Source organism: Cariama cristata, unplaced genomic scaffold (genome assembly GCF_000690535.1).
Source record: "Cariama cristata isolate BGI_N322 unplaced genomic scaffold, ASM69053v1 scaffold591, whole genome shotgun sequence".
NCBI classification, from domain to species: Eukaryota; Metazoa; Chordata; class Aves; order Cariamiformes; family Cariamidae; genus Cariama; species Cariama cristata.
Genome location: NW_009599633.1, coordinates 112,734 through 124,625, shown reverse-complemented (window position 1 = coordinate 124,625; position 11,892 = coordinate 112,734). Strand labels below are relative to the sequence as shown.

Genomic DNA, 11,892 nt, shown 5'->3' with positions numbered 1-11,892 from the left:
AAAAAAAAAAAAAAAAAAAGGCAAAACTAATATTAATTATTTCTTGACTCTCCAATTTAATTTTCTAGTCTCTGAGTCTACCCTCATATTGATTTACTTTGGTGTAATATATTGGCTGCAGGGAAGTCATTACTTATTGTGGCTGTTACCACTGGTTTTCTTTCTCTGTTATTTTGTTTCCAGGGGTTTTTTATCCTTTTGGTTCTCTGTGGCTTACCTTTGCCCAGATGTTTTCTGCCATGTGTGAATGGGAATTACCTCTTTCTCTTGTTCTCCAGTCCTGACTGCCCAAGGGACATGATGATGTGTAGATGACTGAGTGCAAAATTTAGCACAATCTTTGGTCACGGCTAGGTGTCCCCCTTTCAGGGGAGGTGTAGGATCTTTAGGGAATTTTAGGAATTTTAGAGGGATGACCAGGCAGTATCCTCCATGTGAACCCAGGCATGCAGGGTTAGGACTGGTGTAGTCTCCAGATAAAAACCACAGAGCTTAAACTTCCCAAATTAGTTGTTGGGTTTTTTTTCTTGTGTCTAGTCATTAATAATAATTGGTAGAGCAGCTGATGAGGTGGAGTTTGCATACGAGTAGTGAAAATATTGCAGGGATAATACAGATGTTTCTCATCTGCCATCACTCCTTGTGGGCAGCAGCAATAGCAAAGACTCTCAAGTGTGTACAGTCAGTCCAAGCCTGTGCAGTCTGTCTAGCTCTCTAATTGTCTTGACATGCTCATCACCATGACAGCTAAACACTTTTGTTGATTTAGCACAAAGGTAATTGTCTCTTGGTTTGTAATCAATAAAGTTTCTGTAGTTTTCCTAATGCTTTTGGGGTATGTTGAGCCTTTAACATTGTGAACACAGCTGTCTTGCCGGGGGAGGTTTGCAACTGGACTTGTCTGATAGGACGTTTTGTCTGTCTGCACAGTGATTTGAGATGTCCACAGCAGCTCTGATGGAGTTCTTACTATGCTGGTGAATTAGTGTTGTTTTGATATCTGATGAAAAACCTGTGGGAACATGTTTGTTTTTATGCTGTGGCTTTAGTAGTGGAAAGAATTTATCTGCCTCCGCTCACCATTCCACCCTTCTCTCTCATGTAGGACTTGGAGAATAAGATTTTCAGATCAGGAAGCAATTGGTTTCCAGAGACTCATCTTCTGATACTTCTAAGGGACTTTCAAAAAACACTGCAAGTCATCAGCTAAAAATATCTAAATTCAGTTCGGTAGTTCTTGACCAGCACTTGGAGTGATATGGTTTGTCTGCCCATTTATACCCACGTAGGTGGATAACAAATGAAAAAGACTTGGCAACATGAGGGATCCACCATGTTGTGGTAAGAAGTGTCATGAGTTGCCTTAGATCTGTGTTTCAGAGGGACAAGGACATAGGCCCCTCGTTCTGCCTGCTTTCGGGGTGCTGCAGAGCCGGGGGGTGAGGAGAGGCAGAGGGTAGTGGCTGGTCCTTGTGAGATGGGAGCTGGGGAAGCACCAACCTCCCCTCCCAGTTCAGTCTCTTTCTCTGAAGAGGCTTTTTCATTGTGTGGTCTAGCGTGTCAGACTGGCAGCAAAAGCAATGTTGACGTGGCACTCTTTGCCTGCCTTCCCCTCTCAAAAGGATGTACCCATGCCAGGTCTCACATACCCAGTGCTAGTGCAGCTTTGTAGCCCCAATGAAAGCAGGGAAGGATGAATGGCAACTTAAAATGTCCTCAAAAAATTCCTATGTGACACAAAGATGCTGTGAAGTGTAATTAATGGGCTTAATCTACCCTTCCATTACTCAAAGAGATTTACTCCCGTGTAAAGTGGCAAGAACAGCACCAAGGAATCTGCTTCATTAATTATACATAGCCCTTTAAACTCTGAAGTGAGAAATAGGGTGGTCGTTCCCTGCACCCACGCACACACCACCAAACATGGGTGAGCAGGACTACCATCCAGCATCACTTCTCTGCCTTGTACAGCTTAAAGACAACCGTCTGCACAAAAAACCACTGAAACTGGGGGGAAACCTAAGGTCAATACCTGAAGTGAAGAACGATCAGCAAAACTCCTAGCCTTATGGTAAATACCAGAAAAATACTAATGGGAAGGGAGGGGGAAATTCATCTTGCATGGCTTCTAGAGTCTACCATGCAGATAGCTACAGCTGTATCAGCCACCCTACCTATTCTTCACAGTCAAAGGCAAGAAAAGGCACTTTTACTCCTTCATTTCATCTCACCTGTGCAGCCATCAATTTTAGGATGGGACACATTGGGCTCAAGCTCCTCTGACCATATGGATTGGATCTAGCCTGTCTATAAAGAAAACCCTACATGCCTTCGACTCCCCCAAAGAGAGGGAGCGCCAGCTGCGCCCCAAGGCTGCACTGGTCAAGCGCACTGCCTCTGAGCACGGTTCTTCACAGGCAGGGGAAAAGCACATGGTAGCTGTGAGGCAAGGGGAAAAAATCAGGCCTGGTTCTCTTCTTTCTTAGGGAAAATGGAAGTCATTCACATGAAATCGCTGAAGTCATAGCCACTTTTGTATTTGCATGTGAGAGAATTATTCCTACAGTATTACTTCTGTTTTTTGCTGTGGAGAGCTTCCGCTCTCATTGCCATCGTAAAGTAGTTTAGGGATTTTACATGGGAAATAGGCTGAATTCGGTGCATTGTTTTTATTACATTTCATTTTCTTATGTTTAAATCAACAACCCAGTTATTTCACCAAACAGATTAACATGGAGTTGATCAGAAAAAAATTCCTGTTGCAACAAACTACTACCATAGTGCCCCACAAACTAAACTAAACTAAACTAGTGCCCCACCATCTAAAAATGCTTGCCTGCTTTGTAGGATCAGACACAGTCCACTTGGGAAGTTGTATGACTGCAAGGCAAGAAATCCATCTCCCCATTTCCGTGTGTTTTCCTAGCTGATCTTGGGCAAGAAACATGAAGAACATGGTGTTCTCTCGCACCTGTCCCTGGCTACAAGGACCTCGTGCCATACTTGTGGTATCTTGATCATTTCTACAGTGAGGAACTAAGGTATCACAAGAATGGGATTATGAGATTGACAACAGGATAAAGAGAAACTAGGCTGGGAGGATATAAGCCTCTTATCCAAGCACAAATAGCTGAAATAATAGAAAAGGGAATATAGAAAATAACTGATCATGTAAATTGCTTTTTGCGGGAGAACTCTCTCTTGGTAAACTTTGCCCTAGGATAAAAATGTACAAAGGATTGGAAAATACACTTCCAAGGAAAGAAATAATCCTTCAGTAGTAGAGAGATGGACTAGTTGACCTATTACTGTAGGTTTCCATCTTAAGCTTAGATCTCACACTCCCTTGATGCAGTGAAGGCCCCTTTATGAGCAGGTTTTCTTTGCATCTTCATGGATTTTGCTGGAGTAAACAAAATAAAATAATTGATACATATTGTGTTAGGTTTGCTAGAAGTCATCAAGGTCTCCAAAGAGAACACTGCGTCTTTCCCATCTGTGCTAACCAAAGAACAGTGCAGAAAGCCACTGCCATCAGAAAACAAACAGGAAGGAAGAAAATCAGTTTCTTCCACTGGTCAAAGAGTGTCTGAAGAGATTCTTGCTTATCTGTGTCTAACAGGCACTGCCAGAGCAGTGGGTTTGAATGGGTTTGAGGTGCATGGGTCCTCTTTTATCCACAAAAAAAGTATTAGATGAGTAGTTGATGATCCTGGCAGGTACCTCACCATGCTGCACTGTCTGGGCTTTTGTATGCAGCTGAGTGACAGCAACGACAACGTGCTGCCACAGGGATACAGTTTGTTTTAACTGCTTTCTTTTTTGCATGACAAAATTCACTGATGAGGCATGTTTTCTGCTCTGGACCCTGTTGTTACAGAAAAACCTACTTAGCTGGCTCTAGCAGATTCGTCTTCTACAGGGAAGCACCCTCAGGTGATGTAGGTCCCTTGTAGCTGCCCTCAACTGTCCTTCCTATCCTCCTTCTCCTGCAGATGAGAGAATGGCACACATCTGCAGTTGTTTGAAGGGCCCTGTGGGTTTACAAGCAAATAAGCGCTCATGAGAGCAGCTCCTGAACTGCTCTGCTCTATGAACCTCCTCCTTGCAAGGCTGTTCCCATCTTTGACTCCAGCCTACTACGTTTTGTCCTGTGTGGTCTGGGCAGATGAGAATGTCTGACCTTAGTTGCTGCCCAGTGTGAAAGTTCATTTAAAGTTCATGCACAGGAAAGGATCAAGGGGTTGAAATTCCAACTCCCTTTGTTTAATTGACAGTGTGTGGTCAAGACAGATCCCAGTACACAAGAACCCGTGTGGGTGAGCTCATATGAGATCCTCTGCCATCAAACAAGACCAGTAGCTGAGGACTTCACTTTGGAGATGGCTTAATCCTGCCATTGAACTTGTGCAGGTGCAACATCGTTCTTGCTTCTAGCTAAATGAAATACATAATTATTTTCAATCTGCTAAGAAACAGTCTTAGACTTTCCAGTGGGTTTTCAGCCTATATTCAGTGCAGAGCTGAGCAAGGTACCAAATGCCCTCCATCTGGGTGACACCAGTGAGAGTGCAGGGTGGGAAATGCGTTGCTGAATCACTTCACAGGAGCGCAGAAGGATTGCAGCGCTGCAAGCTGTTTGACTGAATGACAAGTGGAAGGTTAAATACATAAAGATTTATATCCCTCCATTTTTGCCAAATCAAAGTAAACAAAAGAGTGGAAGGATTTGATGAGAAAGCATCATCTGAAATAAAACTGTCTGGTTTTGTCCTGTGTTGGGCAAAACAAAAGCAGGCAAAACAAAAGTAGGCTGCACCAGCAACCCCTGCATAGGGCTTCTTGGGGAGGGGGAGTCCTTCCAGCAGCCTGCTTTCTCCGCATGGCTGGGGAGCTAGGAATTAGCTTCACAGTCTCATGCCTCTGTCCTCCTCTCTTGCTGCGACCACAGAATTGGTGCAGCAGTTTGCACAATGCCAGGCTTGCTACTGGAGTGCTACTGCTCTGCACAGGATGGAACTGGAACAAACCTGAGCTCTCCTCTAACCTGGTGAAGGTTGCCAGGTTATAAAGGTTGGCCAACACTGGCTTGGAGCATGGAGTACCAGACTGACACCAACAAGGACTTTCTGGACACTTGGCTGGGTTTGACAAGTCATGGACAATGCTCTTAGTCATATGATTTAGTTTTATGTAGTGCTGCAAGGAGCAGGGAGTTGGACTCAACGATCCTTATAGGTCCCTTCCAACTTGAGATATTCTATGATTCTATGATTCTATGTTAGTTATTTGGCCTGCATCGGTAAGTGCCCTAACTTTAATCTAGCTGCAAGGTACTAAACGGAAGCTAGCTTAGGCTTCAATAGACACCATCAGAGATGGTTCAGCTCTTCAGCATCTCCTGGGTTGCCAGACTGTCTCCATCATTTACAGACATCCTAGGAAAACTCCTCCAGCTTAAGCACTTCAGGGAGGCGTCTAACATTAGGATGGATGAATCTGATCGTTTGTGCCTTCTAATGGCATACCCAGAGTCACTAGCTTTGGAAAGGCATTACAAGTGAGAAAGCCTGTGAAAGCATGCTGTATTGTCATTAGGGTAAATGCTTAACATCATTATGCTAAAGGAGTTGGGGTTTCTTTGACTGTGTCTGTCATTTGATTCCTAACCTCAAAGACCAAAAAAGCTACCTGCTTTCACAGTCTGACTGCTTGGTGTCACTGGAAAGCAGTTTTCTTTTTAAGGGGATCCATATGGACATACAAATCTGCCGTTGCTTTAGAAAACTGAATTAGTCTTTAGTTTGCTTTTACTTAAACTGAAAGCATTGCGTTAGCAACCAGGAGGACTGGTTATTATTAGTAACCTTTTACAGGAAATGTGATGTGTCATGGGTAGAGCATATATTTTTCTAGAAAATGCAGTGTACGGTGAAATGGGGGGAATAAGTAAACATAAAGTGCTTATGCAGCAGTTCACTCTATTTGAATGCCCAGTAATACAACTCTGAGGTTACCTGCTCATAAAGGAAGGAGGGAATGATATTTGAGATTTATTTTTGGCTAAAAGCATGAAGTACAAATAGCTCTTTGTGCAAAATGTAAGCTGCATTTCTGGGAAGCAAACAGCATTGCCTTAATAATCCATGGTAAATAACAACACTAAGAATGTTACCACCTATTATATACACCTGCAGGTGTATCTGGATAAACTTATATAACTGTAGTTTGACATCTGAAATAAATACGGAAAAATAAGACAAGGCATTTCAAACAAGTTATTCTGTGAACAGCAGAATTAATGAAGTATAGCACGAAATTCAACTTCTGATAACAAAATTTGGGTGTCTACGTGGAGGTATTCAGGTATGGAGAAGACATCTGAACTACCACTACAGTCTGCAGAGATCTAGGGCTTGATCATCCCCACCCCTGTACTTGACACTGGTGAGGCCGCACCTCAAATCCTGTGTCCAGTTCTGGGCCCCTCACTACAAGACAGACCTTGAGGTGCTGGAGCGAGTCCAGAGCAGGGCAACAAAGGTGGTGAAGGGTCTGGAGCACAAGTCTAATGGGGAGCGGCTGAGGGAGCTGGGGGGGGTTAGTCTGGAGAAGAGGAGGCTGAGGGGAGACCTGATCGCTCTCTACAACTACCTGAAAGGAGGTTGTAGGGAGGTGGGGGTCGGCCTCTTCTCCCAAGTAACCAGTGATAGGACAAGAGGACATAGTCGGAAACTGCACCAGGGGAAGTTCACGCTAGAAATGAGGAGGCATTTCTTCACAGAGAGGGTCATTAGGCATTGGAATGGGCTGCCCAGGCAGGTGGTGGAGTCAGCATCCCTGGAGGTGTTTAAGAAAAGACTGGAGGTGGCACTTAGCACCATGGTCTCATTGACATGGTGGTCTTGGGGCAAAGGTTGGACTCGATGATCCCAGAGGTCTCTTCCGACCTAATAAATTCTGTGATTCTGTGATTCAGTTTTGTCTAGCATCACTGGGGATACTGTAAAGTATCCATCCTGGGCTCCAGCTAGACACAGATGTCCCATAATAGTGTGTCCTATTAACCATTTGCCTCAGGATGACTTGGGTATGCTAGGGTCAGTTGGCACTAGAGGACTACATATTGGCAGATGCATGCATCCCTAACATGGTCACCTGTATTTAGTCAGACATGTAGACAACATGTCTACATGATGAATTTCTTTTGATTGAAATGGGGCTTAGATGCCCCGCTAGACCCTCAAGCTTTGGTGTCTGAGTCTGGAGGCAGCTGCCATCCTTGAAGAATGATTCAGTTCACTAAACACAGCCAGTCTGTTGCCTGCTGCAACACCCTGTCATGCCCTGGTTGGATGATAGCTGGAGCTTTAAGAGGACACACATCTCCTGTAGGTCTGGTGCGGATATTCCAGTTAACCTCAAACAACAGTGGACACCTCTGTTAAGGTAATTGAATTGAACCTATGAAGTCTGGAAGATTTTTATTCTGGATTTCTTTATCCTCTCCCTTCCTCCAGCTCCTTCCCATGTCTCTAGGTTGCCACTGGGAAGGAGACACATGAGGTGGTCTGTTCCAAGCTCTGTCTGCACTGGTGACCTGGGCAGTGGCTCTTCTCCACACCTGTGCTTATTTTCAGGACACTTGTAGCAATGTGATTATCTCTGAGACCCCATCCTTCTATCAAATTTGGTTGAAAATGGCTAAAATGATTCTACCAGGGACTCCTTCACTGATGGGCTCCCACCTGCTTGGCAGTATATCCAGTACTTTGGTTTTCAACTATCTATCAGACAACATCACTTGCAATGTCTCTGAGTGGGATATGAAATGAAAGATTGATTCATACCAGATTGCTGCAATGATTAAGAGGAGACCCACGCAAGCTATCAGTGACACACCAGTATGATGGACCAGCTAAGAAACAATTAGCTTTAATCTCATTTTACTTTGAAACAGGGTAGTGCTCAGTGTAGCAACAGTTTATTCAGTAGTTCATAATGGACATGGGCATCTGCTGTGCTACCAACTGCTTTCGTTTATAATCGTGGTGATTGCAGAGTACTTTAGAAAACAGTACTGACAGGACACTTCAAATACAGTGTCGCCAGAGTGATTAAGACCATGTTTTCAAAATTCCAGCTCATATATTCTGTATATTTGAAATAAGAGGGAACAGTGTGGAGGGATGATATTAAAAGCTTGTGGATCTTTGGTAAGGCCCAGTTAAATATAAGTACTTTTTATGCTGTTTATTTTGGTCTAGCAGACTTTATCAACTGAAATACTATCAGAAAGGCAGAAGCCAGGGGACTTACAAGTATTTCTGGTAGTGTTAAGAAATCACAGAGAAAATATCTTCAACAAGTCCATTTTATTGCTGAAACAGAAGAAGTGCCGCAGCACTGATCTCTCCCTTGCAGTGCCACAGAGCTGGCACACCCCCACCCACCTTGTACAGGCAGCAGATAAGTAGATACCAGGCAATTTGGTCCTAGTTTATTTGGGGTAATTATATTTTAGTGGATATTGGTTCGAGTCACTTTTCCCCTATTCCGGTCTTCCCAGCCATCTACCTCTGGTGTGAGCTTCTTGCCCTTGTCAATCTGGCACAAAAGCTGCAATTCATTCCTTCCCAGACCATGTGCAGGTGTGATGTCCCATGCACAGCAACTGGTGATGAGGCTGCCAGATATATTACTGGAAATAGCCTTCTAGAAGAAACTAGGTTTATTTGTTGGGTATAATTGTATTTATTGGGGGGGGGGTGTGTTTAAAAAGGTATTTAAATCATCAAATATGTCACCCAAATGTGTAATTGTGTCTAATCTTGCCATGCACTAACAGCAAAGGTAGACAGTTCTGAAGTTGCAGGAACAAGAGGAAGTCAGCTTACAGTCTCCAGTTCAGTTTGGATCTTCTCATGCACCTGTGAAAATCTTCAAATAGTTTTTACCTGACTAGTAGCAGCATTTCCAGGACCAAGCCTGCTTTGGGGGTTAGCCCTGCTCAAATTTGGCCACATTAATCCTGGTTGTGATGGCTTGGGTTTGCCTGGAGGGAAAAGCTTTTGAAACGATGTGATTTCTTAGGTGTTTATTCACAGGCACAATAGATTTTCTGCATGGCCCAGAGGATATTTAAATTAAGACTATCTGTGAAAATACATACAAATGTTTAGAAATGTTTCCAAACATACTGTTTGGTTTAAGTGCCATGCATATGTATATTATTATCATAGAATCATAGAAAGGTTTGGGTTGGAAGGAACCTTTAAAGGTCATCTAGTCCAGCCTCCCTGCCGTGAGCAGGGACATCTTCAACCAAACCAAGTTGTTCAGAGCCTCATCCAGCCTGTCCTTGAATGTGTCCAGGGATGGGACATCTACCACCTCTCTGGGCAACCTGTTCCAGTGTTTAACTACCTTTATCATAAAGAATTTCTTCCTTATATCTAGTCTGAATCTCCCCTCTTTTAGTTTAAAACCATTACCCCTCGTCCTTTCCCTATAGGCACTGCTAAAAAGTTTCTCCCCATCTTTCTTATAAGCCCCCTTTAGGTACTGGAAGGCTGCTGTGAGGTCTCCCCGGAGCCTTCTCTTCTCCAGGCTGATCAACCCCAACTCTCTCAGCCGTTCTCCCTGAGAGCCCTCTGCCGGGCCCTACCCGCTTCCCCCCCTCACCAGGTAGACATGTTCTCCCTGACCGACCTCGATCATGGCAGGCACACGTGCTCCAGCCCTCAGATCATCTTCGTGGCCTCCTCTGGACTCGCTCCAACAGGTCCATGTCCTTCTTGTGCTGAGGACCCCAGAGCTGAAGGCAGTACTGCAGGGGGGGTCTCACCAGAGCAGAGCAGAGGGGCAGAATCCCCTCCCTTGATCTGCTGGTCATACTGCTTGTGATGCAGCCCAGGATATAGTTGGCTTTCTGGGTTGTGAGGGCACAATAATGGGTCATGTCCAACTTTTCATCCACCAGTACCCCGAAGCGTTTCTCCGCAGGGCGGCTCTCAATCCCTTCATCCCACAGCCTGTATTGATACCAGGGGTTTCCTTGGTCCCGGTGCAGGACCTTGCACTTGGCCCTGTTGAACCTCATGAGGTTCACATGGACCCACTTCTCGAGCTTGTCCAGGTCCCTATATCTTGCTATAACAATATTCACACTGAGTAAAAACCAAAAAGGTCCTGAAAACATTCTTCCTATAGTCTTTTTCTACATGTAAACAGTACCTTTCTGGATGTCAATTAGTGTTGCAATTAGTGATTTTCTCCAAGGGGGAATACTGACAATTACAGCAAATTCATCATACCACCAGTTACGAGAATTTTTACACTGTATAGCTCCCAATCAAAATTTTATCCCATATTCTGTTTCTGAGCTTTATCTTTTTTTTTTTTTTTTTCTGTGTTTTAGGGTGTTGGAGAGGGAAAGGGAATCAGAGTGTGTTATTGTCCATGCTATGCCTCTGCACCTGAAATGAATTTGTTTGGAAATCTCTGCTCCTTTTCCTACTGAAATCACATATAATTAGAGGTAGTTCCATGAACACTAGTGGTGTTATGGTGGCACAGATGAGATGAGACTCAGACCCTCCTGCTTCCAAGACCAAACATTCATGCTCCACATTTAAGGGTCACTGATTTCCTTTCAACTTTATTCATTTCAGGTGCTCAACTTGTTCCTTGCCTTGCTGCTAAGCTCTTTCAGCGCTGACAACCTCTCAGCACCAGACGAGGATGGGGAGATGAACAACCTGCAACTTGCTTTTGCTCGGATCAACAGGGGCATTCAGTACGTGAAACACACGATGTGGAATTTTTGCTGCAATGTCCTCCAGCACCCCAAGACGACAGCTGAAAAGAAGGCAATGATGAAGCTTGCTGCCCAGAATACAGGTGCCCTTAACAATTGTGTGAACAGTCTCACAACCACTGAGCTTGGCAAAGACATGGAGAATCACAAAGAGAACCATGCTGAAGATGGAATGAATAGAACTGGGGAGAAACACCTAGGAATTACAGACAATGATGATTTTATGACCAATCCTGACCTGTCCATTTGTGTTCCTATTGCTGTGGGAGAGTCAGATATCGAGGAGGAAGACGAGGAGCAGAGCACCTTTACGGAAATGGAGCAGGTAGGCAACTAAAATGTTTGCTAGTTGCAGCTTATTGATGGCCTTTGTTCCCATCCTTGATCTGGATCCATGGCTAGTGGTGCAAATGTCCTATGGACTAATCCTGCCCTTGATATGTTGTTAACTTCAGAAGAAGTTACAGGTGCATATCCAAGAGCAAAATTCAGTCTCCAACAAGAGGTATTCGCTTTCTTTTTATTCTTTGTGCTTGCCTAGATTAATTCTTCTAACCAGAGCAATTAAACCCTTTCTCACACAGGAGGCTGTTTTTTTTTTCTTTCAGCTGAATCATGGGAATGTTACAGAACAGATGTTAGGTCCTCTGGATTTTCCCAGTGTGCAAAAATGGGCAATGGTTTAGTTTGGTTTGTGCAGCAAGAATCGAGGGCCAGGTAGTTCTCTTAAAAATACAAGGCAGAGGCTGATACAACAAGGCACCAGAGAAAGAGAGAAGATACGTAGTCATATGTATTCAGACAGGAAAAATAGTTTTGCCTGTTCTTTGGTGTGACATGGCAGATTTTCATTTTCCCCAGAGCACCCACTAGTAAAGGCTGAAAAATCTGTGTGGTTTGAAGTGGTGGTGTAAAACGGAGAATAAAAATTTTCACAGGAATGCTTTTCTTTCTCTCCTCCTTCTCTCCCCTTTCTACCAGCTTTATCTCTTGGCTCCACACACCATATCTAGCTAATTTTTTCCAGACCCTCCAGCCTTGATCCAGCATCCTCTGATGCCAGCTGAGACCCC

General features: G+C 44.1%; 1 protein-coding gene across 1 annotated transcript in view; it reads left to right on the top strand.

Moving 5' to 3' along the window:
• Positions 1-11,892, top strand: part of LOC104168956 (sodium channel protein type 5 subunit alpha-like) — a gene marked incomplete at its 5' end in the record, with an annotated part of 137,117 nt that overhangs the window by 56,191 nt on the left and 69,034 nt on the right. Inside the window, one exon of the mRNA XM_009709740.1 lies at positions 10,674-11,144. Within this exon, the coding sequence (XP_009708042.1) occupies positions 10,674-11,144 (471 nt within the window). The remainder of the gene's footprint in view (positions 1-10,673; positions 11,145-11,892) is intronic.